The following is a 26906-nucleotide window of genomic DNA, read 5'->3' on the forward strand; positions in this document are numbered from 1 at the left end:
TATCCACCGTGGTTCGACTGGCAATGGTGTAGAGCAGGTCTTTTCTTCAGCTATAGGATAGACTACCTGCTCACCCATGGCACTCTTGTCTGCCTCACTAATCATTCCCGCTGCCGTACGTTTTAACTTCGCCACTCTGCAAGGAAGAAGCTGACTGATCGTTGATATAGCTGGAGAAAATAGCATTATGAGGTCAAAACATACGATTGTCCAACAATGTTCAAAAGGCGTAATTCGTGGAAAGCATCCCGCCAATTCGGTCAGCCTACATCACGAAAAGCACGACCACTCACTTCCAGAGGCTCCTCAACCAGAACGCCATGTCTTATTCGAGTCATGCTTCTGCATTGTGGGATTCTACAACCGACTGGAGCAGAGCCCTTGAAAGGATCAGGGACCCAGAGGTCGTATTTGACGAAGAGCTAGCCATGCTTCATAACCGCTCACGAGAACAATTGAAACAGTTTGCCCTCGACCCTAGCCAAGAGAACTTGCCGCTGGTCTAGCAGGGACTGCTGTTGACTAGCCGTCAAATCAAGGAGCGCACTTGATCACGCTATGGCGAGGCTGTAGAAGCAACAAACCTGCGAGGAGGTAACAGAAGTGCTCGTTGAGAAAATTATTGGGGATCTAGTTCACATATTTGGGCTTCCCACTCTGCAAAGATTGTCCACCAAACTAGTTTTCCTTTTCCCAGAGAGAGGCCAAGCGCACGGGATTGGTCCCATCATCCGCGAGCCTTCATCTCCAAGCCACCTTCTCACAGAAGATGAGGGGTTATCTGCAAACTCGTCCACAAGACATAGAGGGGTAAGCATATTCCCATCGGTACCGGAACATAAATGATCAATTACGTATAGATCAAACAAAAACGAGGTGCTAGCATCGAAAGCATCAAAGGAAAGAGACGCCACAGGGAATCGAAAGAACCCCTGCAAGCTAGGATCACGAGACACGATCCGCCGGTAGCCGCAGTGCCTTTTTTGCCACCACCGAGAGCCCATACGAGCATAATACGACACAAAAGACCGTTATCAGGAAAAGAGGTCTCACTCTTGCGAGGAAGAGCATAAGCCTCGGTAGAGACGGAGATGCATCCTGCTTTGTGGCCTAGAAAAGTACTATCCAAAACCAATGGATATGTGCGATGCACGTTCCGGAAGGTCAAAGGGTCCCAAGCATGGATGCCAACGTATGCTCATCCCTAGGCTGCATTAGATATCGTATCTAACCCGCGATAGATAGCAGAGAGGTTGAGAACCGACCGATCGATGAGGTATCTGGACCTTGATAACAGAGAAGTTAAGGTCCGACCCAGCGATGAGGCATATATTTGCAGGATAGCTGAATGGACGTTGGAGCTAGCCCGACAGTCCGATTCGTGGACGGACAGAGATACTTATAAATAATTTGGTCGACCCTTTACTCGATACACGCATCGTAGAATGAACATGTGCCCCATTTGTCAGAGATAAATGGCCTTCAACTCCCGGATTGGCAGCCGGAAGGGTGGGATTTAGCAAAAACCCTGATCCACTCTTCATGAGCTATGCTCTCCTCTTTAATAAAGGCCTCCAGACCCCCCGACCACATCCAAGACTGCTTCCTCGCACTTTGCAATTATCACTTCGCCAAACATAATACAACTCTCTACCAGAGATCGTATCGAATCAGCTACTCGAGTGCGCTTTTTCTTTTTTTTTTTTTACCGCCTTCCCCTCATACCACCACTGGCTTGTTATTCATCCGCCTTAAACACGAGCCGCGCAACTCAGACGACTTAGCAAGGACCGCGAGCGGTCGAAAGCCGCAGCTTCGCACTCGGTAAAGTTCCTTTCCTCATGATTTCGTAGTTGTCTACCGAAAAATACTGACCGTATCTTTTTAGATAGGCGCAATACCTCTCACTCCACCATCATGCCAACCACAAGATCTCGGGCTCGCATAACCAGCGAACGCATCGTGCCCGGCAGAGTAACGAGAGCTAAAAGTAGAGCAGCTGCTGAGGGGGTTTTCAAAGGTCGATTCCATCACAACCCGACTTTCCCAGACTAGGAGCACTTCTAGAGTCATCAGTCCCACCCAAAACCCAAAGCCACTCCTGGAAACACATCATGGTTCGCGCCAACACAAGCCAGCCGGACAGTCAGAGGGTCAGCCAGCAAACCAGCCGGCATTTGAAAGCGGGCCCGCTCAGAAACGCCGTCTTATGCCGGCTAACAAACGGAAGGCGCATGCGATCTCTCGCCTCAGAGAGTTGGCAGACGTCAAAATCAGTCATCTTGAGGATGTCACAAACCGAGCAGAGCGCCGCTTTAAATGTAAAGAATATTTCGGCGCCCTCGCCCAAAACTCTCAAGGCGCCAACCATGCTCTACACCCGGACTATACCCTGCCTCATCTGATTCACGGCGACACCATATACAAATACAAAATCAGCGGCCCCTTCGTCGGTATGTCCGTTTCGCCAGGCACTCTCATTCAGGTTAACGGCGAAGACTATGTCGAATACCGCGTGCTCGCAAAGCCGCGTTTCTGATGCCAGACTTTGGAGTATTAAGCCAGGGAGGCGAGACTTTTCACGCACGCACGAACTTCACGAGTCAGTGCCCTAGTTTTGGCGAGTGTCTGTACGTAGTTAGCTCTTCCTGTCACTACGAGAATTGCACCAAAATGAGCCTCTAGGGGCTGTCTCCCCTGCGTCAATGCAACCCTGTCCTTTAAAGGCTTTTCTTTAGTACGTCTAGGCCACACCCTTTGCCGGGACTCGTGGCCGCAGAGGACCAGAACGTCTTGGACGTCGGGAACTCCACAAATAAATAAGCAAGGGAAAAAAAAAAGGAAAAAAAGGATCACAGCATAAAATTCGTGCGTAGTCAGATTCTGGTGTTTTCGAGACTATTCCTATCAACAAAATCTGGCCTCCATCGAACCAGCCTGTGGACCGCCAATAATCCGTTGAATGGCTGGCTGAATTGGGGATGGGGTATCTACGTGGCAGAGAGATATGTTGATGTGTTATTTTGGTTTTTTTGTTGTTACTAAAGAGTAATTATAACTTGATTTTTCTGAGATTTCTACCCTCCTATCTTCTTGCCATGACCAGTCTCTTCGACAAAAAAACAGTCCGGCGGCTTATTCTTAGGTCGAAAATTCTCTGCCCTCAAGCTCATGCCTCACCATGCTTCTCTTAAGGTGAAGGATAACAACAGTGTATTGGTCCAGGATAGACAACGACCGTCAGTCGGCTTACAGACGAACATCTTCAAGAGTTACGCCTCGCTACTCGGGGGTCAAATGGGGGCAGCGCTGTCGGTGGGTATTGTAGAATTGGTAATGGAAAATACAAAACAGATGGCTTGCCCCCTACAGGCACCTCTTGAGGCTTTATGGTGCCTTGGAGGCCTATCATGCGTATAGCATAATCCAGGACTCAGTGAAGCCTAGCATTTCCATTATGAAAATACTTTGAAGTATAATGATCAAGTTCTTCACCAGAGATGATTCGAGATTGGTTAAGTTCTAGGAGATTGTCGAAGAGAACGCCCTTAGTGACATCAAATCTGAATTCACCCCCAGCAGTTGTGCCTCTAAACATAGCATTAAGAAACTGCCGAACCTCTTCTCCGTCCCTTATGCTATCCTAGGCTTCTATGCCCATAAATTACAGCTGGTATCTCAAGGGTATACACTTTTCGCTGCGAGTAAGATTGTCCAGGCTAAGGAACCCCGAAGAGGGCCGGATGAAAGGAATACCGATGCTAAAATGGCCCTAGACCAGATCAGGAAACCACATGGCAACGCGCCACGCCGTGACGTCGCCTAAGCCATGACCACCAAGGATGATTTTGTTTTTCTTAGCAACAAGATATGCCAGCTCTTTGACGTCTTCAGCAATACTTCTCAAGGAGTAATATGCGGATGATCAGGTGCAGCAGTCTTCCCGAACCCGAGCGTGTCCGGTGCCAAAACCTCGTAGCCTAGAGAGGCAAGATGTGGAATCCGGCATCGCCAGCCGAATCCCAGGTCAGGGAAACCATGCATGAGAATGATTGTACCAAGCGAGTCTCTAACTAGACCTGCCCGGATATAATGGTATGGCTTACCGCGGATAGACGCCACGCACGATGTGGTCCTGGAGTCATTGATGTTCAGCTTGTCGAATTCCATCTTGTTGGGATCGAAGGCTTGGGGGCCGGGGCTGGCCGCTTAAGTGGTGCTCATGGTTAATAGAGTTTCTGGGGAAAGATGGAGATCATGAAATTACTGGGCTTATCTGAAGAACGATGCTTCTTGAAGTGACAGGACATGAAGGGCGTTGCATCGTTGTAGTTGAAATTAGCTGGACCCTATATAGCCGCGACAATAGTAAATAACGTGCAGTCTTAGGAGGCTGGCTGAACTGGTCGAGCAAAAAAAAAAAAAAAACAACAAGACAAGTCAATTTTGGCCTTGATCTTCAAGAACCACCATCGCCCTCTTACTCTTCATCAACCTCAAAAATGTCTGTAATCGCCTCACGCTACTGAGTCCCCGGTTACGCTGATAGATTCCTATATCCGTGGTTAATAGACCAGAACCATATATGGACGAGATAATATTAACGCAATAGGGGTCTAGAGCTTGGGACACTTGATCTAGTCAAATAGAGTACATCTAGCAATGTGGCTAATTTCCAGATTCGGAATGGGTTCTGATTAATCACCGTTGCGAGGAGGGATAGGCCGGTGGATATTGTAGGCTCTTGGGTCGAAATGATGATCTGCATGCCGAGATGTCATTGCACGCGGATGATAGACAGCAATGACTCTGTGAATACCTGGCTCTCCACATTGTCTGCCATCTACTTGTATAGTTCGTCGGATGCCACTGCCCTTCCGAGGCTGGTTTCCTTTCGGAGACCAGACCGGGACAGATGTTGAAGAGGGAACACGCCATCTCAGGGGTTACACAAGGACAAGACAGGTGTTGTCTCGATGAACCTATCACTAGTTTCCAATCGATAACCTTATCTTCCCTGCGTGCAGCAGCTTTGGTCTTCTTTTTGTCATCCTAGTTGGTAACCCCCTGACCCTTGACATTTGTTTTACCACGGAGCTCTCCAAGGGTTCAAGTCGCTTCTGAAGAGGGATAGATTGCCTCTCTGGTAGTGTTTCCGCTTTTAGAGATCTTTTAAACCTAGGGTAGTCGAATGTTCCACCTAGTTGTTGCTGCTAGATCCACAGGTCCTGCCGCACTCGTGCCATGTTATGAAGATGCAACGGCATTCAACTATTTTGACCTGAGTTGACTGCCATAAGATCCAGATGCGCTCCGCATCCCAAGCCTGATTTATGTGATCATTCTCGGCAGACCATGGCTCGCAGCAGACAGACCAATCCACCCAGCCACAGCTATGGCTTGATTGGCTTGGGTCTGTCAACCATCTCCGCGACTTTTCTGATTAGAAGGAATTTCTGGGTGGCTCGATCTCTCTTTAACTTGGCATAAGTCCCGCCAACACCGACCTGGCAGATAACCTTGGATATTTATTGATCATGAGGGCATTTGATCAGTTGACATGGAAGGCGCAAGGTTTGAGTTACCATCAAGAGATTCCATATATGGCGCGTTTTGAAGTCAACCGGTTGACATCGGGGCTGCCAACCGGAAGCCTTTCAGCCATAGCCACAAGCAGTAGACAAAGCGGCGACAGGCCCAGGTAGTAAATCAGCTTGGCGAGAAGATCAAGTAGGCTCGGGTTGACTCTATTCGGCTATGCCGCATAATTATACTATTAATCCAAAGAATAGATGGTCCGCGCCCACAAACTCAAAGCCTTCGCCCCCTTCGTCTTTCTTTATCCCTCTCTTACTCTATAACAATCAGTACTCTAGGGCCTTTAACAGCTGGGAAATTTGCCCTATGGCGTGCTATGGTGTAATGGTAGCCATTATGGGAGCTGACTGTTCTTTTGTGATGGCTGTGGTAGCCCTATGTAGGATTCACGCCTGGATTCGAAGCATGCAGATGTTTAATGTTTTCTGTGTTTGCATATAGAAACAAACGCCAGGAGGGAGTTTTGCTTCGCGATTGGTAGCAACTCCTGTGGAAGACTTCTCGGCGTGGCCCAATAGAGGCTTCAACTCAGCCGTCTGCAGCGCTTTCCAGTATACGCGGCGAATATCGAATAGGCTGCGCACTGGATGGGTGAGAGGCTCACTATCAATATTAATAATCTTCACTCCTCGTCCAGTTACTTGAAAATCAGTAACTCTCACTGAAATATGACGAGTTTCATAGTGTGGTTTACGCATGTTGAGATGTATTAGAAGTGTGGTATAAGCGGCGCCAGCACTGGTATTTATCAAGTTGTGTCGATGTGAGGTGTCGAGGCTCGTATTGACATTGCTATTTATGATCTGTCCGAATTAGATGGCTGGCTTCGTGAAAGATGATGGGAGCCATATTGGGCCATATTTAGGGCTAAAGATGGATGTCCAATACACTCGCTCTAGGGCTCGCCGCTTCATGAAAGTCATCGCGGGATCTTTGATAGAAGAAAGGCAACTATAAGAGATTTCTAGAGGAAAGCTATGGAAGATCGTGTCTGCTTTGAGAAATTGTTTCAAGAGTGACATTACTTGACCCGTGCCAGCGTGAGAATCGAAGACATCTGGAACTTCGATGAGACAGGGTTCTAACGGCATCTCTGTGTGGACTTTCAGAGAGATATACAACCCAATTCTGACCGACGTATACGACACTATCTCCATCACGAGCATTCAGGTCATCTCGGTGGCCGGGGTGGTGATACCGCTGTTCATTATCATGCCCAGTGTCCAAGTTCCGCCCAGGTGGGTCGGCAATGAACTTGACGGCGAGGCAGTCACCGCAGCCTCTCCAAAGGAGTATGTCAATTATTTTCTCGTTACAGAATGGTTCGGACACTTCTCTAAACGCACGAAGCCGGCTCGAGAGTGGCAGACGAGGATTATTCTGCTTGAGGGCTGTCAGAGTCACATTACGAAGGATCTTTTCGTAAATTGCGGCTCTCATGTAAATACCGACATCAGGAGGTCCTGATGAGTGAGATTTGCGGACGGCGCAACCGACCTTAATCAAGCCGACTTTTTCTGTCACCTTCAGAAGGTACTGAGGGACACGAAAAAGAAGTCGGCGATCCTCTCTTCAAGGCGAAAATTTGGCCCTTCTCCTTATAATCAGGCGGTTGTCTCAGAACGCATGGTGAATCCGTTGTCGCCCCTGACTGCGGAAGCGGCTGAGACTTAACCTCCGGGTTATAACTCTCTTGGATCCTTCCTTTGATGATATCTCTCACTCAGACGACGAAAATGGGGAGGAAGGCGGCAATGATGCTTTCCAAAATACACGAAGAAGCCCACGACAAGGAGATCACGATCATGCCCTCCACGCCCCCTAGAGGCCCCCCTTCTGCATAAGCAGGATTCAACAATACGAGCATTATTTGAAGCCTAGGTATGAGTCTTCTACTGCAGTCTGCAGGCAGCAGGAAGACCAAAAAAAAGGCCACTGTGTTAGCATTGGGATATGATGCTATGATGTGTTGATAATGTGTTCTTTGTTGTAGTTGAAGCCCGGCTCTTGATGGGATAACTGCGCCAGAAGACAGAAAATTCCAATTATAGAGAGCGAGTGAAAGAGCAGAGGCGTGTTGATGTTCTTCGTTAATATAAGGATACTTCAGCAGAAAGGCGATACTGCCTTCCTCACCGCGAGCAGCAGCATTATATATCGGGGTAATATTAAGATGCGTCTCGTGCTGTGGCAAGTAGGCCGTTTTGCGTTCAGAGGTCCAAAAGTCCTGAGAGAAAAGATGTTAAATGGGGTAGTTTTGTTCTCGCTTGCGTTGCTGACGCGCCTATAATAATCGATAGAAGTCTGGATTGAGTCGATAAGGAACTTAACCCCTCTAGAAGCTATGTAGATAGGAGTATGTTGTATAGAAAACGTTATGCTGAGTGGTGAGATTGCTTCGAATGATAGTGAAATAGGAAGGGCTCCCGATAATGAGGAGGGAGAAGCTAAAGGTAGAACTTATGGGGTAGAAGACCCCCTATATATTTACTATCCTGTAGATCAATTTTATGGTGTCTTCTATAGAATGCCTTGCCGATGGCACACGTCATATTGTTTTATTGCCATATGCTAGCTTCTAGCACGCTCCCTATTGATTTGTAAAAAGGAGGCCAAGCCGGGACTCTGTCCAGGGCTCGCGGGACCACGATCGTGGGAGCAACCACGTCTGGTAGTGAAAACCCCCGGTGTTGGTCGTGAGACCAGTTCATCGATTCAATAAGCATCGGCATACGAGGCACGGAAAGAGGCCGACAAGAAGCAAAAGTATAAGAGGACTATGTAAAGGCCATGCCTGTTTAAATGGGATCACATCGGGGCCGATAACTCGGTCCAGGGGATGAGACTATTGAGCCAAGGTTGCCCCAGAGGTCAATGAGCAGGCCATCTAGGCGCAGAGTGGTTACGAAAGAGTCACTCGGTCATAAAAATGCCTTGCCGCTGTCACCGATATGACCTAGGGGTAAAATGGTTAGGTCCAAATGAAGGCCAGAGGCAACTACGTAACCTTGAGACACCCGTCATCGGGATCAGGGCCTTCGGGAGCCAGATTTATGATGTTCACAATGGTGAAACAGGGGCCTGGACAGCCCTTGACTTGAGGCTACCGATACCACCAGCTGTGAAAGCCAAAGAATACCTCCCGGCGGGACAATAATATAAAAATTGACCAAGAAGCGGGCTTCTCAATTTGGGGAAAAGCAAACGCCCAAAGAGACGGCCTCCCCTCCCAACGGCGCTTAAGTGATTGTCCTTCCTTTGCCCCTCGTGTATTATATCATTTCAACAAATTCATAGTCTTCCTCTTCACCGTCATCCCTGTCAATCAGACCGACAGATAATCCCCATTCCACCAGATTTGAGACTCATCTCTCCTCTATTGAAGCCGTCATTCGAGAAACCAAGAATCGAGATCCAGATTGTCGAGCGCGGTACTGTCTGGAGGGCCAGCAATAGAACCGTGCCCCGAGTCCACAGACTGTATAGATGTTACCTGTGGCGGAAAGTCCCAAGATCCAAGGAGGTATTCTTCCGGTCGTGGTCCCAGATTGGCAAAGGCCTGGGCTTGGTCACTTGCCGGCCCGGAAACATTTGAAACATTTGAGTTTGCGTTTTGGCGAATGGGGTTGTACATGCCACTTGAAAAGACGGCGTCATTGTTGTCGCAAGTGACGCTAGGGAGCTCTGCAATCGGACCTCCTTCAGTTGTGTGCAAGAGGGAATCGTCCAAGTGACTCTCCCCAAACATAGAAGCTAAGTCGAGCTCCAAAGGAGACGTTGATCCCATTTGGCTCCGTTCCATATTTCCAAACTGGAACTCTGGCGAACGACTGAAAGCCGAACTTGTAGGGGTCGGGTACTGAGCTCTCGTCTCAATCTTTAGTCCGGTTCCACCAATGCCTGGAGGCAGAAGGAAATCATCCTGCAGCGGAGTCGGCCCTATCAGCGGCACTTGTTTCTCCTGTTTGATCGATATCTTTGATTCCTCTTCGGGGCTTTCAACATTCAGACGTGGTATCTGAAAGTCATTAAATGGCTGCTCCTTTGAGCGGTCCACCTCGGAAAGTGTTTTCCGCAAGGCGATTTCCACCACATTCTCAATCTGTCGTACCAGTTGTGGGTTTTCTGATGGATTTGATTTGCTACCAAATCCACTCGCCGAGCAATGTTGGTTTGCCATCACATCGTCTGTGATATGTCTCATCAGCCCTGGTCCCGCCGCTCTCAACTGTTCTGTAACAATCCCAGGTAGTTTCTGTATCAACATTTTTCGATAACAGTCTGGAAACTCGGGAACCTCTGGTTCATAGTCTAAAACATCATTAGCTTCAACTTCAGGTTAGGCAGAACAGATTTCCTACATGGGCTGGGAATGTTTTCCTCGTCTGGGAAGATGATCTTGTATATGGCACGCCACTTTTCCTCTTCATCGAGAGACTTCTGATACATCTTTCTACTTCTTAACTGCCCCTCTTGCTTTTTGCTGATGCCATGTGATTTTAGAGGTGGTTTTCGTCGACATGGAACGTCGAGGGGTTTGTCAAGTGCAGCGTGGTTCCCAAATTCCTCAAGGCCATCATGAGTGTCTGACAACATATGTCGACGAAAGATATGCTCCCTATACATCGTTAGCGCTTGGAACGTTATAGAACTTAGCTGGTGACTGACTTGACTCTGTGGACGCTGGACCAGCCAGGCCCTACGCATGTCCGTGAAGCCCTGAATGCCTGTGGATCATTCTTGTAGAACGGGCAAGCGAATTTGTTCTTTGCCGATTCTTCTTCTTCATCCTTTCTTCTTTTTCCAGTATTAGGTCGGCCGCCTCCTCTGCCAGAATCGTCAAAGTCGTCGTCGTCTCGTTCGACCGAGTCTCGTTTTCGTTTTTTGCCGGCCTTCGTTGTCCCATTTGTGCCTTCGCCGTAGTGAGAGTTTTGTCTCTGTCTTTTCGATGGCTTTTTCGATGTTTCACCGCCCTCTGGTGCCCTTGAGTCGCCGTGCTCTTCTCTTTTGATGGAGCCTGCGTTGTCTTCTGGATCGCTAGAACTGCCCCCAAGTTGTCTGTCAGTGATAATGGGACCGCTCTCTTTCATTCAGAAAACCCAAGGCTGATGTTCCAACCGCACATACCTTTGGAACTCACGTAAATAGTTTTTGGCTGTTTGCTCGGGTCCTTCATATCCCACCACTTGCAAGATATCATTCGCATTGCCAAAGCTAGTACGTGGTCCACGGATACATGAATGCTTTCTGTTCTGTCTCACAGAGGAACTGCATCGCGAGCAGCTGAAGCCTGGCTGAATAGAGGAGTTCAACGTTTGAGATGAAAAATCAAGATTCAGGACCTTCCGGTACGTCCCTTCGCATTGCAAAGGCGGCATAGAAGCCTCGGCGCACACAGAATTATCGGAGATCGCCTCCCTGTGGCTGCTTGTTTTTGGGTATTTATCCGATCGAACGTGAACCAAAGCATCTGTAGTATACCTGTTTTCTGTCACCTGTAACCCGCAGACCCAGTGAGAAACCCGCTGAGAGAAGTTAGAAAACAAAGAAGAAGATGGGAAAGGCTTGAGAAATCTGCGTAAGGTTCGTAGCAGAGCACCCTTGGGGAAAGGACATTGAAGAGAATCAAACTCCCGGATAGGTGTCCGTAGAAGCCAAGACTTTGTCAGCCAATATGTACTCCGCAAAGAAAGCTGCAGAGAGTTTTGGTCTATGCAAAAGTCGTCCAGGCAGTGGTGTGTAGCGCGCGTGGCTATCGTCAGAGTCTTTGCGACGAGGAAAGGATCTGCGCTAGATTCCGCCACCGGCTTGGCCCTGCCTTTGATAGAAGGCCAGGGACTTTTGGAAGAATCGAAGGCATCTTCGAAAATCTTGCGTGTCCGATTAGCGTCGCGCAACCATTGCCGGAAGCCGTCCCAGCGGTGTGGGGAGCCTTGACTAGGCTGCAAGCTGGATGTAGGGGAAGAAGTCATCTGTGAAGGGGCTTCGACAGCTGGCCTCGCGCATGAAGTGACGATGGGATTGTCTGGAGTAGTTCTCAAGCGATCGATCGATTTACGTAGAAGAAGGCTCTGGAGGCAGTTTTCGTGAGGACCTACGCGCCGATGTGATGATGAGAGGTCCAAGTTGTGTGGCCGAGTGCGTCCGCACCTGTGGCGGTCATATCACAAGGAGGCTGTGAGGCAACCACGCCCAATGAAGTTGTGCAGCCTAATTCGGCCTAAAATTGGCGGGGCGGGTCGCATTGTTGCCGCTGAGGCTGAGAGAAGGGTTTTGCCTTAACTTCTTCGAACAAGCAGCCTTGCCTGAGCTACTTGTGGTTCTTCTTGGTCTTCGCTAACGATGCCTTTGGATTGCACTCCGTGCCTCGGAGCTAGTGGATCTCCAGCTTATTGTCTCTCCTATCTTCCAGTCCAACGACCCATGCTGACTGACACTGACATGGCTCAAAAGACCGACGTCTATAAAGGCCCCAAATGACTGATAGAAGAAAGCTTCGCCTAGGAGCAGATTCGAACATGCTGACATCGTCCTCGCCCAGTCCAGGACGATTCGTAACTGGTGTGACACAGGTGGCCTCACGTCAAACCCTAACACATCAAAAGATAGAGTAACAAACATCCAAAGTATTTAATGTTTGTCCTGGTGGCTAGCCGATGTAACTCTCTCTTCCCTCGGCCAAGGGCACGGCGATACGTGGCAGTGCGGAGTGGAGCACCTTGTCAGTCAGTATTTATTACGCCTGGGAGAACGGATCTCATAGGGCCGGTGGCTACGCTAAACTGTCTTCGCTTCCCCGCTATTCATCCGGACCACCCAAGAGAGCCCCACTCTTCTTGCCAGCTCGTCTCTTTTCCAGCCCCGCTTGCTTGACTCTGCTCGACAGGCCTGCTTGAAGGCCGATTTCTCCAAGTGTTCAGCATCCTATCCCCAGCAGCTGAAGCATGGTCTGTCAACTTGAGGCTGTTCAATGTTAGTAGTCAGCTGTGGTGTTAGTGCTTAGCATGTTCTGTTTCCCTTTTCACCTCAGTCTTCCCGTCGCCATTGCAAACTTGATTGCCGCTCGCACCGCCTCTAGGTTAGGTGCCCATTTGGGCCCGTCCGACGCAGACTTTCCACCCTGGAGCTGTTAGACACGCGTGCTCGTATATTGATGGAGTAAGGGATCAGAAGATGGAGACCCAAGGATCATTGATTGATCGTGATCTCTGTCCGTCTTTGTCTTTTTATCTTGAAGAGACCTGGCCAAGATACTAGACTTGCTGTTCTGACAATTCTGGTATCATCGTGATGTCATCTTCCTTGAGGTGGCATGCCTGTGTAACACCATCATACAAGCCACTTCTCCAACAGGAGCACCTTGCAAGGCAGTGTGAGGCTACAAAAAGGAACGACACATTTTTCGGTACCCCGCTTTCCCGTCTACCTTCACCAGAATCATTACCAACTTCCATTGTTCATCACGCAGCCAAATCAAGGCAGAATGGCCCCAAAAAACATATCATTCTCCCATACGAGAACTGGAACTGTTTGGAGATACAATTCGGGTGTGTCAGCTAGCCACATCGCGTGGGAAGAGGGCGTCTCTCGGCATGCCATTTACGGCATCACATCCCAGCCATCCGCAGATTCAAAGCCCTCGTACCAACAGTTCCCTTCCTTCCAGTGGCTAGTAGGAGCGCACGTGCCCCTCTGGAGTTCATCATGAGTTCGCATGCAAGATCATCCAACTTGATATGATTGCGATATACGCGGTGTTTTCGGCTGAGACTGATACTGGGCTAAATCGGATAGGGAACTGCGTGTGGCTCGCAGGCTGATTGCTCTTGTAGAATGCCTTGCAATGAGCACGCTTGGCTGCATACCTACAGAACACGGCCGCTCTTGATGCGGCCTGCATTCACATCAGTGTTGTTGACGCCGCGGCCTGTGTCTACCTCAGCTGATCAATTAAGGGAACGCTGGAAGAAATAAGAATGCTGATATTCCCCTTAGGATGGTGCTTATTCCCCTCTCGTTCGACATATCACTTCCAAAGACTCACCACTTTGCAGTCCTTCACTCTCATACTTGTTCGTCATGACGCTTCTCAGAAACATCAGCCCTCCTCTCATCCAAGAAGCGCTTTCCCAACAGATATCCATCTTGGACCTCTTTCTTCCTGCTCTCACAAACATCACCGGTGCCGCCAGTCAGGTCCTCAGTGCAGAGAGCTTAGAGATTTTCTCCACCCTGAAACGAGACGCTGGTACTCTGAACATTCCATGCCCTACAAACAAGGGTATCTCTTACATGGCCCCCCTGGAGCCGGAGGTCGAGCTTCAGCTTGTCGATTGCAGGTCAATTGGACATGGATATCTATGTCGTCAGCATCCCCAGCACGAATGATCAAATGCTGAGGGGCCTGTTTGCTGGTCTTCCATATAGATGCGTTGTCTTGTTGGGAAACATTGACGCAGCAGGTGCCACCTGCTTTAGGGACTCTGGCCCAGAGAATTCAGACAGCGACACAGACTCAAAGTCGCGAAGGAGAGGAGTCACTCTCTCCGGCCTATGTTTGGACATGGAAGGGATACTGCAGAGAATGTCAACGGGATGGGCGCGACAGAGAGGTCGAGAGACGGGCGAAAGAATTCGCTACAATGATGCCGATGTTCAAATTTAGCCCGGTGAAGATCATATAGTACCTTTTGCGACACAGGCGTTGCCCGGCTACTACAGTAGACGATCGTGGCCAATGGGCGGATAATCTCCACCGGGAAAAGAAGGCCAAGAAAATAGTGTCGAAGGATCGTCGTAAGAATCAGCATGGTTAGGATGAGACGACGGACCAGAGGTTGATCCTACCGTCGAGGAGGCGGTTGTCAGTACTTACTGTATTCAGTCTGTGGTCATGAAGGCTAAGTAATACCACACTCATTACTCCATATTCCCCCAATGACAACCTCGGCAGCATAATTTGGGTACCTCAACAAAGGAATCATGTGTCCATGGTGTAAATCGGTCCACTTGAGCATGCGGGCGTGGCTCTGCTCTCGGGAGACCACGGTGTTCGTGCGTAGTTGGTCATGATCCCCCAGCCCCTGAGATTGGCAAACTGGATGGAGTGGAGGCACACAAACATCTTGGTTTTTGTTCTTTTGTTCCATCAATCACGCGCTATGTGGTGCGGTGGAGCCATGTTCTTTATGCCCTCAGGCTGCAAGCATAAATAGGACCTCGTGTAGCCTTTGTTGTCCCTCCCCACTAGCTGCGATTCATATTCCCTACTACCATATTCGTTTTTGACAACATGGACCGCCTTACTACATACCAGAGAGGTGACATCTACCTGCTGTCCGCAATTTCGACATTTTGTGTATGTCTTTTCATCGGTGTCAAGTATAATGCATTGTGGTGGCGGGAGAAATACTTGAAAGGCATGCTGGCAACTTGGGGCGTACTGGAAGTGGCAGTCTTGATCCTGTTTTCCCTGGAAAACAGTGGAAAGATCAAGCTACCGTGGGTTCTTGCCAGATCTGTGCACACACTCTTGGTCGCGGTTTCTTTATGGGGAATTGCCACGACTCAGGTGAGTTGAAGTCTTTGGGTTGCAGCATTGTTATTCTGAGGTGATGATCTAGATCGCTGCGATTATCCATGTCTTCGCGAGGGCAATTGAACGGGAAGAGTGGTGGATATGCACGGCAATCCTTGAATGTGTTGAAGTCGTTTTGATCTTCGTCTTCGTACTCGTTCGTGGAGATTCGATTCCTGTCGAAGTTGTGTACGTGATACCACTTACGTCTCAAGTTGCAACCGTATTGGTCACCGCCTACACTCTTTACGTTTTTCAATCCGAGAAATCATCGAACTCGGCCCCTTGGCACATGGTCATCCATTCCATGGGTATCGGTGTTGCTGTTATCGCAGCCTTTGCGACAGCGATTGCGCTTTCGACTACCGGAAACCTCCCGAGCTTGGTTTGGCCACATGGCATCCTTTTCATGATAAATTCAATAGTGGGGTATCGGCCTCCAGAGAGCCGGCAGCCCAGCCATCATTCAGAAATTGCCCTGAATTCATATGAACAACCGAGCCAGGCTCCGTCTCTCTCTGGCAGATCATCTTTGCCACAACCTTGATGGTCACTACTCGCTCTCTCCAGCCGCAAGAAATCGAATATCTTGCGCTTACTGCGAGGAAATGTATCATCCTAGGTCTGAGAAGCGGCCATTGCCTGAGGGAAGTTGGCATCGAGGGACGAGTGACGGACGGATTTCAATAACTTGTTGATCTATCGTCTCGTGGTTGCGGGTCTGGAGTTTTCTAGGGTGAATGGAATTTTTTGGTTGTATTTTCCCCAAATACTCCCACAACCTGCTGGTAGAATTGTCGGCTCTCCATGTCTTGCCACACCTTAATTGACGGGCGCTATTATGCGAATGGTGAACAGAATCGGGCCTGTTGTTTGGAAGGCGCCCCTGTCTCAATCCACGTCCAACCAATGATTGCTCTGGATATTAAGCAGCTAACAATGGCATCTGTCGATTTCATTGGGTCAACCAAGACAGGGTACCGACTTTATTCCGGTTGCAAGGACAGACGTGTACCCGAGGCTATTTACGACCTCAAGGTTATCGGTTGGTGTCTCCCAAAAACCCAGGACGGAGATGCAGCTTCTGAGGGCCAGTTTCATGGTGGTTCTTTTACTTCAGCTTCTGAGGGCCAGTTTCATGGTGGTTCTTTTATAAACAACTGGTAACCACGACGTTTACAAGCCTTTTTCTTACTTCTCCAGGTTCAAGAGGCAGGCGGGTGATCATATGCGCCCTAGCTAGCACCACCACCTACCAACCCAGATCTCCAGTGTCCTCGTGAAACGGGCTCGACCTCTCACAAGAGCGTGCGGTTGAAAAAAAAAAAAAAGATGGCCCGGGAGTGTGATTGGCTCCGAGGTTTACCTGTTCGAGCTCTCTTGCAGCTCGTCCAATTCCTCCTCATTATCTGTGATAACAACCAGAGGCGATTCACTGGCTGCATTTTACATTCTCCTCACGCCCTGCTTCAAGGGTGTTCAGGCTCAGTTATCCCATCGAGGGCCGGGCCTCAACTGTAACAAAGAATGCGTTTCGAGTTGCTCAGGTAAGTGCCACGATCAACCACAAACTGCTCGGCTCTGCCAACATCTTTTCTCACTTCCCCGTCGCACTTTCCCTTCTGGGTATCTGTCCCATCGTTGAATTGATATCATGTCGGTCTGCCCATGACTATCACTCTATCAGGCGACAGCTCCTCGACGCATGGATACATTGTCGCTGATCGTGCTCATCATGAGCCGAACAGAATAGTCACATCACCGGTTTCTAAACACTGCCACATACGCTCGAGATTGGCTTCCGGTCAAGTTACGTGAGATACTTCCCAACTGCCTTTTGCAATCTCCGCCGTCGGTTGAGGGGATCTAGAAATGATACCAATGGTACGCAAGCTTCAAAAGAACGATTTCAAGTTATTTAACCTCATATCATACCCAAGGGCAGATCAAGGCAACCCAGCAAGAGAAATACTGTTATCAACACAATTATTTGTGGTAGGTATGGTAACTCTATATAAGATACACACCTAGATCCGAAGCAGGCAGACATGTCCTTTCTTCCGCGTTTGCATATAGAAACATAGGCCAGGAGGGAGTTTTTACTTTTGCCATCGGCAATAGTCCCTCTAGAAAATCTCCCGGCGTAGTCCAATAGAGGCTTCAACTCAGTAGTCTGCAGCGCTTTATAGTACACGCGACTAATATCAAATAAGCTATATATTGGATGGCTAAGGGGTTCACCGTCAATATGAATGATCTTTACTCCACGTCCAGTGACTTGGACATCAGTAACTTCCACTAAACGGGTTTCATGGTGTGGTTTATGCATGTTGAAATCTGATGTGAGCGGCGCGAGCACTGGTATTTATCAAGGCGCGTCGATGTGAGGCTTGTATTGGCGTTACTATTTACTACCTATCCGAGTTAGACTCTAGTTCGGGCAATGCAAAACAAACCAAAATTGACCAGTCCATTGTTTTGTTTGAAATAATGCAGGGTGATATTGGTTTGGTATTGTTCGAGTACCAAAATGCTACCAAGAGCTTAGTAAATCGGGAGATAGTCAACAGTCATTGGACCTGCACGCAGCCATCACAAGGCAAAGGAAGGGCCGTTCGGAATGCTTCCTCACCGACGGGTCCAACATCTAGCAAGCTGCCGAGTACCTAAGACCTGGAGACGAAACAAACGGCGATGAAGTGCCTCCGCCGAGAAGAGTAGACGGGACCACGACGCAGGATAAGGCCAGACAAGCAGAAGAGCTCCTCAGCGTCTTCTTCCCCACCATTCCTGGCCAGCATAGAACACAAAGGCCCGCAACCGAGGCGTAGGGAAGTAGCCATGCCGCACCTGACGGGGAGGAGGTCGAGGAGAAGGTGATGGAACCTAAGCAAAGATGCAGCAATACACCAGCATGGCCGGTCAATACTGAACCCCAAACGTAGTCGGGAAGATTCCCGAGACGATACCAACCCCAGACAGTTGTTCGTATACCAGCGTGAAGGAGTGACTTAGAAGGACAGGTGTCTGGAATCATGCACCAAGTATAGACCATTACGAAACGCCAGTGAACGTCATGTCGTCGCATATGATAGACAGTGAGCCATGTAACAATGTTTAGAATTCCGTGTTCTGATGGAGCTAGTTGACAGATTTCTCTTCTAGTTGAGAACAGGATTAGGCGGATATGCCAAGTGGAACTACTGAAGAGAAGCACACAACAGGCGCACGAATAATAGTTGTATTGATAAATCAAATTAGCTTTCTTGTAACTCCCATCCTCGTCATGATGATGCTTCGTCATTCCCCGATGATAGACAAGGATGCTTGTACCATCACCAACCGTTGCCGTCATAGCCATGGCCTCGATCATCTCTGGAGCAAATGTTTCATGCCCTTGATCCGGGCAATAACGCCGCTTCGAAAGTTGAGTTATCGACTTATAATGTAATATTTGAGCATCAAGCCTTCAGTCGTTCTCTTTGGCTTTGCGTGCGGCGTCCTCAACTTGTGATAGAAATATTCTAGGGCCCTGTTCAGTGGTGTTTCCCGAGGTTCGAGTTTTCTCCGAGCCGTCGCCACTCCCAGTATCATGGGGGGTATTATTTCTGATAAGCTTGCCGATAAGGGAAATTGGTCGCGCGCACGTCGGCTTGATGCGCGGGAAAGCCTCCAACTTTGGCTCGTGGGTGTCAGCATTGTCCTTGAACTCCTCCAGGCTCTCACCATCGTCCTCAATCGCATAATCATCAAGCGAGCCGGTCGTGGGCAGAGTTACAGTTACAGTATATGTTGATGGTAATGGAGAGGGATCATTTGTTGTCGAGGTGAGCTTGGCAAGATCTTGCGACACTTCTGAATCTTTGACCAGGCTAGGTGACTTCGTACGAACACTCTGCTCATCAATAGGCTAGTCGTGGTGAGAAAAGGAAGCCCTCGTGTCTGTTCGAGGCATAGCAGCGGCATCAGTCTTTGGCTTGACACCAATAGCGCAAGAATCGACAGTTCGGGTAAGCGCAGTCGCGATGCTCGTTCCAGTGTTTCCGAACACGGCGATAGGAGCAAAAAAAGTGGAGTCAGGCAAGAAGAAGGCGAACAAGGCAACTTGAGGCTCACCAGGCGAACCACTAGCACAGGGGCCTCTTTGCATTTTTTATAGGACCACCGGACCTTGACAGGGGCACCCACCAACGCAGATAGATATTCACACCCAAACTTTCGTAAAATGATATGTGATACGCAAGCGGGGGTGTTCCATGTCTCCCATGTCTCAGGGATCAAGCAGGTCAGCCACAGCGGCGTTAGCGTGCTGGGCCTCTCCCCTGCACGGTGGAGCCTCACCGTCTCCCTGTGCAGTGGGGTGGCATGACGGCTCATATCCGTATTCCGCGCTAAAAGAAAGTTGACGCAGATTCCACCCGCTGAAGGGCCTGCAGATCATTGCATCCACGGATCATGGTGCCCCTGTCAAGGTCCGGTGGTCTATGAAAACGCAAGCGTCCCCAGAGACAGATGGTAGGACCTAAGCGCTGCTCTCAACAACCTGAGTCCCGCTGCCGTCATGACGCTCAACCAAATCGAGAATTTCCGATCCCAGTCGCAAGACCAGATCCCCATTGATCCTGCGCTTGAGGATCCTCAGCAAGCCCCGACATGGTCGATCTGTGTAGGCGCCGTCGGCCTGCCACTAACAACCACGCCCTTACGAGACAACGGAATCCATCTTACATCTCAAGCACCTCCAAAAGTCGAGATCGGACTGGCGCAGTTTCGCTGTGGTATATGCAACTCGCCGTTCAGGGAGGCTTACCGCCTACGTGAGCATGCGCGCATACAGCATCCTGATAAGGATGTCGCCTTCGGGTGTAATAGCCCTGGATGTCATGGGTCGCAGTGTTTTGACTCACCATGCTCTCTTTTGAGCAACCATGATTGTCCTAATCCCGTACCCAAACCCTATTCTTGTAGTTTATGCAAGAAGACATTTGCCAAGTTGGATAAGGCACAATACCATGTCAGGTGGCTCCACGCAGATGCAGTTGAGCCCCCTGACCGGCAGCCCGTCAAGGTTCCTTTCGTCTGCAATTACGTTGGTTGCAAAACATCAGTCTCAATACCTTCGCAGCTTCAACAACATATATGGAAGCATTCAGATGACACGCGGGAAAAGTGCAAATGTGGAAAGACGGTTGGTAGTGACCGCCAGGCATTTAAGAGTCATGCCGCCGACTGTGGACTACTTGACCGGGCACGCACGCCTACTTTTCGCATCGAATGTGACAACATCTATGGGTGTCGCCGTGATGGATGCGTCGAGGATTTTGGGCAATTTCATGACCTACTGTGAGTTTTGGGCGATCATATTTAAGCATCATACTGACTGACAATTGGAAGGAGGCATCTCAAGGCGGCACATTGCAAGACACAACGCCCTCACTGCGGGCGTAACTACAGGGACAGTAGGCATGTCGACTCGTGCGAAAAAGGGCCATCGAAAACCCAGATGGGGAGCAACATGCCGTTGGGGGAGGATCAACCACATCACCAAGCCCAGCAAGTCGTAGGGGACATCGTTCAAAGACAGAACCTCGGAGAGGATAACACCTCTTCTACAAAATTCTTCTGCTATCATCCCGAATGCCATGGCAAGATCAAGCGATTTGACCGGTGGGGAAACTTACAGCGACATGTCTGGACCCATTCAAAACGGAGGCGGCGAGAGTGCACATGTGATGATGGGGGGCCCCGTCTCTACGAAAAGTTTAAGAGCCATCTCGAACAAGGCAAGTGCCGGAGACGTGACCCAGACCGAATACCTCCTGATATGAAGGGCATGACGGTCTACGGATGCATCAAATATGGGGCAGCGTTTGCCTTCGATAGCAGAGATGCGCTACGGTAAGGTTACTTGAGACGTAATTGAGAATCATAGTGGCTAACATTTTGAAGGAAGCACCTAAAGAGCTCGGCTACACCATGCCCGCGCTGCGGGTTTCTGTTTTTCAGGATAAAGAGGCATCTCCGAATGGGGACATGCCTTCGGTCCCTCGTTGATACTAAGTGCGATTACTGCCGAAAACACTGGAAGACATTGGATGATTACCGTACGCATCTCGCCAGTTGCCCAAACAATCCGGACAATCAAAGCCCGGACAGTGGTCCTATATTAGGCGGCGAAGACGACCACGAGGACGACGATCGCGTTTCATCTGGAGGTGGTGATGAGTATGCTAACTACGACTGCGATGGCGGCGGCGGCTACGGCGACGATAACACCCCGCCCAGCGGTGATGAAGATGGGCAATCTGCCCTTCACCAAGGGGCCGGACATGGCAGGCCCTGGGACCAAGACCATATAGAACCAGGAAACCAAATGCAACCAGGGGCAGGATCAGGGGGTTCAACCACAAAATCAACTTCAGCCAGTTACCGAGAACAAGTTGAGTTTCAGCTTCATCCTCAGCTCAGAATCTTCTCAAGCTCGCTCTCCCAGACAATCGCTCCCCCCTGCACCCGGCGGTAGCATTGCATTTCGCGAGATGGAAGTACGAGAAAGGTTCAACTATCGATGTATCGAAGGGCGCCCCTTATAGCTCTCCTACGGCCATCCAACCTCAGCAGCCCGCTAGGCTCGATGCCTACCCACCCGAGGGCGGCGAGGAGAGCGGCACCGATTCCAGCCGATCGCTTGTTGGTGACAGGCAGTCACTCCCCCCTGCCACCGCCAGTGGCATTGCATTTCACGGGGCCCGTAAGCAAGAATTTCATCCGATAGGAGCCAAGAGAGACGGAAGATTCAAGAGGCCGAACATGACATACACAGGGATATACCATCAGAGACAGAATCAGGGGTTCAACCAGATCACCAACCCCAGCAAGTTGCCGAGAACACTAACCGCGGCTGGATTTCCCTCATACTCAACTCACCCGCAACAATCATTTCCGATCATAGAATACACCCTCTGGCCGACGACTCAGGTCATACGCATGAACCTTCTCAGGCTCGCTCTCCTCTGCAAGCAAGTCCAACGGCTTCACCATATTCGACAAACGAGCTCCCTCATCACCACGACCCATGGACAGCTAGAGACGACACTGTCAGGTTGGCATCCGAGCTCGACTATTCTAAGGAGGCCTCGGCCACGGTACAGCACTCAGGTCACCCAGTGACAGCACTCTCAGCAGTCGCGCAATCTACAGAGGGAGAGGCAGGGCCCAGAGCGGCCAAGCCCGACAGCTCAGGTCAATCGACTCAGCCTACCGAATCTCGACGCAAATTCAAGCCCCGCAATGCTATCAAGTTACTCACTGCCTCCCCGTTCAGAGTAATCTAAAGAGAGGAAATAGCGTTTATTAAGATAGTGAGAACGATAAAAGCCGCGCTCGCGCACAACTATTCGCTTATAATCCCAGACCGAGAGTAGGCCTGCTGTACATATCGCGGGGTGCTGACCAGGTGCATTGACCAGAGTGTCGCTCTCGGATAAGTCTCGGAAGTGTACTATACTTAAGCCTGCCATCCAGCCGCCGCCCGTTCACTCATCGTCCCCCAGAAACAACCTCGCACATCCGCCAACACGGCTGAGCCCGGCACTCCAGCACCAGATCTCGCCGCGCTCTTTGCTGCAACCCGCTGGGTCAGTTCTCAAATCAAACAGGTACAGAATTCACTCAAGTCTATTGCGGCATCCATTCAGCAGCACACAAGTGAGCCGAGATCCAGCACGCGACCTGCGACTCGTAGCACAGCTCGAGGAAAAGGCAGCAGTGAATCGGCAGTATGGACAAAAGCTATCTCCGGCTTCAAAGAGGCCTGTGAGAAGAAGGATTCTCTCAAAACTACTGCGGAAGCCCTCATCACTTCAGTATCACAACTATCACAAGAGTCGCGAGCTCGTGCCGACGGCGGCCCAGTGCATGATGTTGGAGACTACGAGTGTGAGGCGACTAAGGCGGTGGTAAGATGTGGAAGAAGGAGGAACATTCTACAAGAGATCGTGCCTGTACATAAATAGTGGTTTCCCTACTGCACTTTTAGGAGGAATCAAGCAATCAGCATCTTCTCATTACAACATGAATTGCAGACGACGCGGTCTCGTTGCGCCAAACCCTTGCAGGGTTGACGAGCCAGGGGACTCGTCATGGTCGCTGTTTTGCATCGAGATCTAGGATATTAATCCGAGAGCTTGCAGCACGCGGTGGAAACATTTTCTGCGGCCCTTGGGGGTCATGGTTGCATTCCGCCAGACATGAAACCCTAACATTACCAGGGCCTCTGAAAAATGAAAAGTAAAATTCAGCTTACAGATACCCTACAATCGACGCCCCTGCCCACCCCATCCTTCGACCGCAAAAAACTTCCCTCCTACATCAACTCCGCAGCTACAGCTGTTAAGGGAGTGCGCCGGACACACACCCAAATCGCTAACAGCCGCCGCCAACACCACCAACGGGCCAGATGGCCACAGGGCCATTTGACTTGGGCGATCGCACGCCCAAGGGCATCGCCCAGGGGCGCCCGCAACGCCCTTCTGCGCGGCAGCGAACGCAACCTTCGAGAAGAACAAGTGACGCCCCAGGGGAAGCAGGGCGTACGTGACCAACGCCAACGGGCCCGAAGCCCGCGAACCGAGCCCAGCCAGCAGCGAATTCATCGTGGCCACCGAGCCACCCGGCCTCGAAAGCTCACGGCACAACCCGGCCGCCAACACGACCCGCGCGCTCGCGGGCATCGCCGCCCAGAGCCGCGCCCAACTCGAATCCAAGATCAAAGCCGCAGAGGCCTTCTGCGCCGCTTTCGACACCACCGCCGCCCAATTCGCCGACAAACCCGCCGCCGCCTTTGCCAAAGACCTGGCCCGGCGCTTCACCGAGCTGTGCCAGTCCCTCGTGACTGGCACGACGAGCGACCGATCGAACAACCGCAGGGAGCAGCCCAAAGCCCAGAACGACACCTGGGCAAGCAAAGCTGCCACTCCTGCTCTCGCCGAACGTGGGCGTCCCAGAAACCCCCCAAAACAAGCTTCGGCACCCCTGCCGAAGCCACGAGCCCCCAAGAGCGACGACGAAAGAATTTTCATCCGCATCGACCAGGATCTCCCCGAACGCCGCCTGACGGCTTACGGGGTCCGCTCCGCTATCACAGAGGAGCTTCAGCTGCAATTAGACGCTATCCCACAAGCGTCTCGCACTAAGACAGGATGGGCAGTCCGCCCTGTCGATCGCAACATCAAGCACAAGATCCTCAAATCAGAGGCCGCCCTGCGCTCCAAGCTCGGCGCCGCTAAGATCGAACCTTCACAGAGGTGGCACACCTACGTCATCGCGGACGTCCCCCGCGAAGTCTACCGAATCGTCCCCGAAGCAGGCCCTATAGACGTCGACGAAGTCCTGCGAGGGGAGATCCTCACGCAGACTGGCATAGAACCAGTCAGCATTAGGGACTCTAAGCACAACGACCCGATGGCCTCGCACAAGGCCATTCTGGTCTCCTTCCTCGAGGCCCCTGCCAAGCGGTTCCAGCTCTTCGACGAGAGCAGGTTCAGCCGCCTGATCGATAAACCTCCCCCGACCGCCCAGTGTGATAGATGCTGGGATTTCCACTCCCGCAAGCACTGCGAGAGAGCAGAGCGCTGCTCTGATTGCGGCCAGAAGAAGTCCCAACACAAAGATAACTGTGAGAAGACGCAGTGCGCCAACTGCCTCGGCCCTCACGTCGCTACCTACGAACGCTGTCCAGCGCGGCCGGCAAAGCGAAACGGCGCCCTGCGCCCACTGACGAGGAGCGAGAGAGGGAAAGTCCGCCTCGCCGGCGAGAAGGCTTTCAGACGGGCAAACCCCCCCAGCTCCCCTCCTGCCCCCCCTGCGTCATCGCCATGCCCAACACTCCCGGCACCTTCGATGACCACCGACGCCCAAGAGCAGCAGCCTTCTGGCCGAGCCCGAGCTACCTCGCCTCACAAGAGACAGAGGGTCGACTCCACCACTGAGCAGCCATGCCGGGCGGCCTAAAAACACACACGATACGACCGCCCACTTCGCATTTTGCAGGTGAACGTGGGCAAGAAGCCCGAGGCGCACAACACTGCTATGGCCTTAGGCGATAGCTGCCACTACGATGTCCTCCTAATCCAGGAGCCCTCCACCAATGTATACGACGGCGGGCAACGCTGCACCACACTGACACACACCGCCTACGATACTTTTGTTCCAGTCGCCCACTGGGAGAAGAACAAGCCGCCCAGAGTTGCCACCTACGTCTCCCGCCGGGGCAAGCTCTTCGCCGACCAACTGTGCCCCGTAGAGACGAGGGACGCACTGTGGATTAGGATTGGCAACTACACCATCGTCAATATCTACAACGCCAAACGCAGCCCCGAGGACGACCTACAACAGGCGGCTGACCTACTACGGCAATGGGGAGCCCCCTCGCAGTGCATCATCGCCGGGGACTTCAACGCCATGCATCACAGCTGGCAGAGCAATGCGGACACCACCAATCGCGGAGGTATCATCGCCGACTGGATGGACGAACATGAACTCGCGCTTCTCAACCAGCCTGACTCACCAACTAGATATAACAACACCATCGACCTCGCCTTCTCAAACATCCCGCTCGCTGAAGCCACCGTCGAAGACCACCTGGCCACGAGCTCCGACCACAACACTCTCAGCATCACAATCCCCCGGCAGCCCACTGTACCGAATATCCCTGCGCGCCGGAAGGTTCATGACCTTGAACGCTTTACAACGTTTGTCTGGGACGGGATCAGCGCCATCGACACTCTCATAGGCCTCTCACGAGAACCTGAGGACACTGATAGACTCGACGAAGTCGCCGAGCAGCTGGTGCAGCTGGTGCAAGACGCTGTTGAGATCTCCGCCAAGACAACCAAACGGCACGCCCACCAAGCCCCTTGGTGGTCAGACAAATGCGCCGCCGCCCACCCGAGAATTCCTTGCGGCCATGAGAAGCAGGGATCGAGAAGCAATCGACGATGCCCGCCAGGCCCTGAGAAAGACCGTCAGGAAGGCCAAGAGGACCTTCTGGCGCATCACGACTTCAAGCCTGAAAGAACCTAAGGATATCTTTCGCATCACCCGCTGGAGGAAAGGCGCCAGCCAATTCCGGGAGCCGCCTCTCGAAGTGAACTCAGTGGTCTACGAGACCCAACTGGACCGCGCAGAAGCCCTACGCAGGGCCACTCTCGAACGACGGACTGCCGAGGATGACATTGAGGACCCATGGCTGGAAGACGCCGTGGCCTCACTGGTCATCCCACTCACAGTTACGCTCGAGGAAGCCGAACACGCTGCAACCAGCACTGGCAATACCTCGCCTGGCACCGATAATATCACAGTTGACCTCCTCAAGGCCAGCTGGCCGGCGATTGGCGACACAGTCCGCTGGCTGTATGAGAACTGTCTCCAGACAGGGCACCACCCCCTGATTTTCAAATCCGCCGAGGTGGTCATGATCCCCAAGACCGGCAAGCGGGACCTATCGAAGCCCAAGTCCTGGCGCCCTATCTCGCTCCTCTCCTGCCTGGGAAAGGGACTCGAACGCCTCATCGCGCGGAGGATCGCCTACGCCGTCATCTAGCAGAGGGTGCTCTCCTCGCAGCAATTTGGTGCACTACCAAAACGCGCCGCAGTGGACCTCGTGGCTGCCCTCATCCACGACATCGAGGCCGCCCTCAGCGCCGGCAAGGTAGCCACAGTGGCCACCATG

At 51.2% G+C, this 26906-nt stretch overlaps 5 protein-coding genes across 5 annotated transcripts; 3 read left to right on the forward strand and 2 right to left on the reverse strand.

Annotated features, from left to right (window-relative positions):
* Positions 1-1917: 1917 nt before the first annotated feature.
* On the forward strand, positions 1918-2539 carry MRS44_013617 (uncharacterized protein; the record flags this gene model as incomplete). The annotated part of the gene is made up of 2 exons (XM_065617084.1): positions 1918-1974; positions 2051-2539. 2 exons carry the CDS (start codon positions 1918-1920, stop codon positions 2537-2539), a joined length of 546 nt encoding a protein of 181 aa, XP_065473156.1.
* A 6447-nt stretch (positions 2540-8986) lies between these two features.
* On the reverse strand, positions 8987-10688 carry MRS44_013618 (uncharacterized protein; the record flags this gene model as incomplete). Its single annotated transcript, XM_065617085.1, has 3 exons — positions 8987-9909; positions 9960-10216; positions 10267-10688. 3 exons carry the CDS (start codon positions 10686-10688, stop codon positions 8987-8989), a joined length of 1602 nt encoding a protein of 533 aa, XP_065473157.1.
* Positions 10689-13677: 2989 nt separating this feature from the next.
* MRS44_013619 (uncharacterized protein) lies at positions 13678-14263 on the forward strand (the record flags this gene model as incomplete). Its single annotated transcript, XM_065617086.1, has 2 exons — positions 13678-13937; positions 14026-14263. The coding sequence occupies 2 exons, from the start codon at positions 13678-13680 to the stop codon at positions 14261-14263; spliced, it is 498 nt and encodes a 165-aa protein (XP_065473158.1).
* Positions 14264-18644: 4381 nt separating this feature from the next.
* On the reverse strand, positions 18645-19325 carry MRS44_013620 (uncharacterized protein; the record flags this gene model as incomplete). The annotated part of the gene is made up of 2 exons (XM_065617087.1): positions 18645-19085; positions 19179-19325. 2 exons carry the CDS (start codon positions 19323-19325, stop codon positions 18645-18647), a joined length of 588 nt encoding a protein of 195 aa, XP_065473159.1.
* Positions 19326-19736: 411 nt separating this feature from the next.
* On the forward strand, positions 19737-26777 carry MRS44_013621 (uncharacterized protein; the record flags this gene model as incomplete). The annotated part of the gene is made up of 10 exons (XM_065617088.1): positions 19737-20518; positions 20570-21073; positions 21125-21573; positions 21627-21926; positions 22019-22417; positions 22700-23133; positions 23607-23766; positions 23814-25147; positions 25226-26097; positions 26153-26777. The coding sequence occupies 10 exons, from the start codon at positions 19737-19739 to the stop codon at positions 26775-26777; spliced, it is 5859 nt and encodes a 1952-aa protein (XP_065473160.1).
* Between the last annotated feature and the right edge of the window lie 129 nt (positions 26778-26906).

This window comes from Fusarium solani (assembly GCF_023522795.1).
Source record: "Fusarium solani strain SB1 chromosome Unknown bctg00000009, whole genome shotgun sequence".
NCBI classification, from domain to species: Eukaryota; Fungi; Ascomycota; class Sordariomycetes; order Hypocreales; family Nectriaceae; genus Fusarium; species Fusarium solani.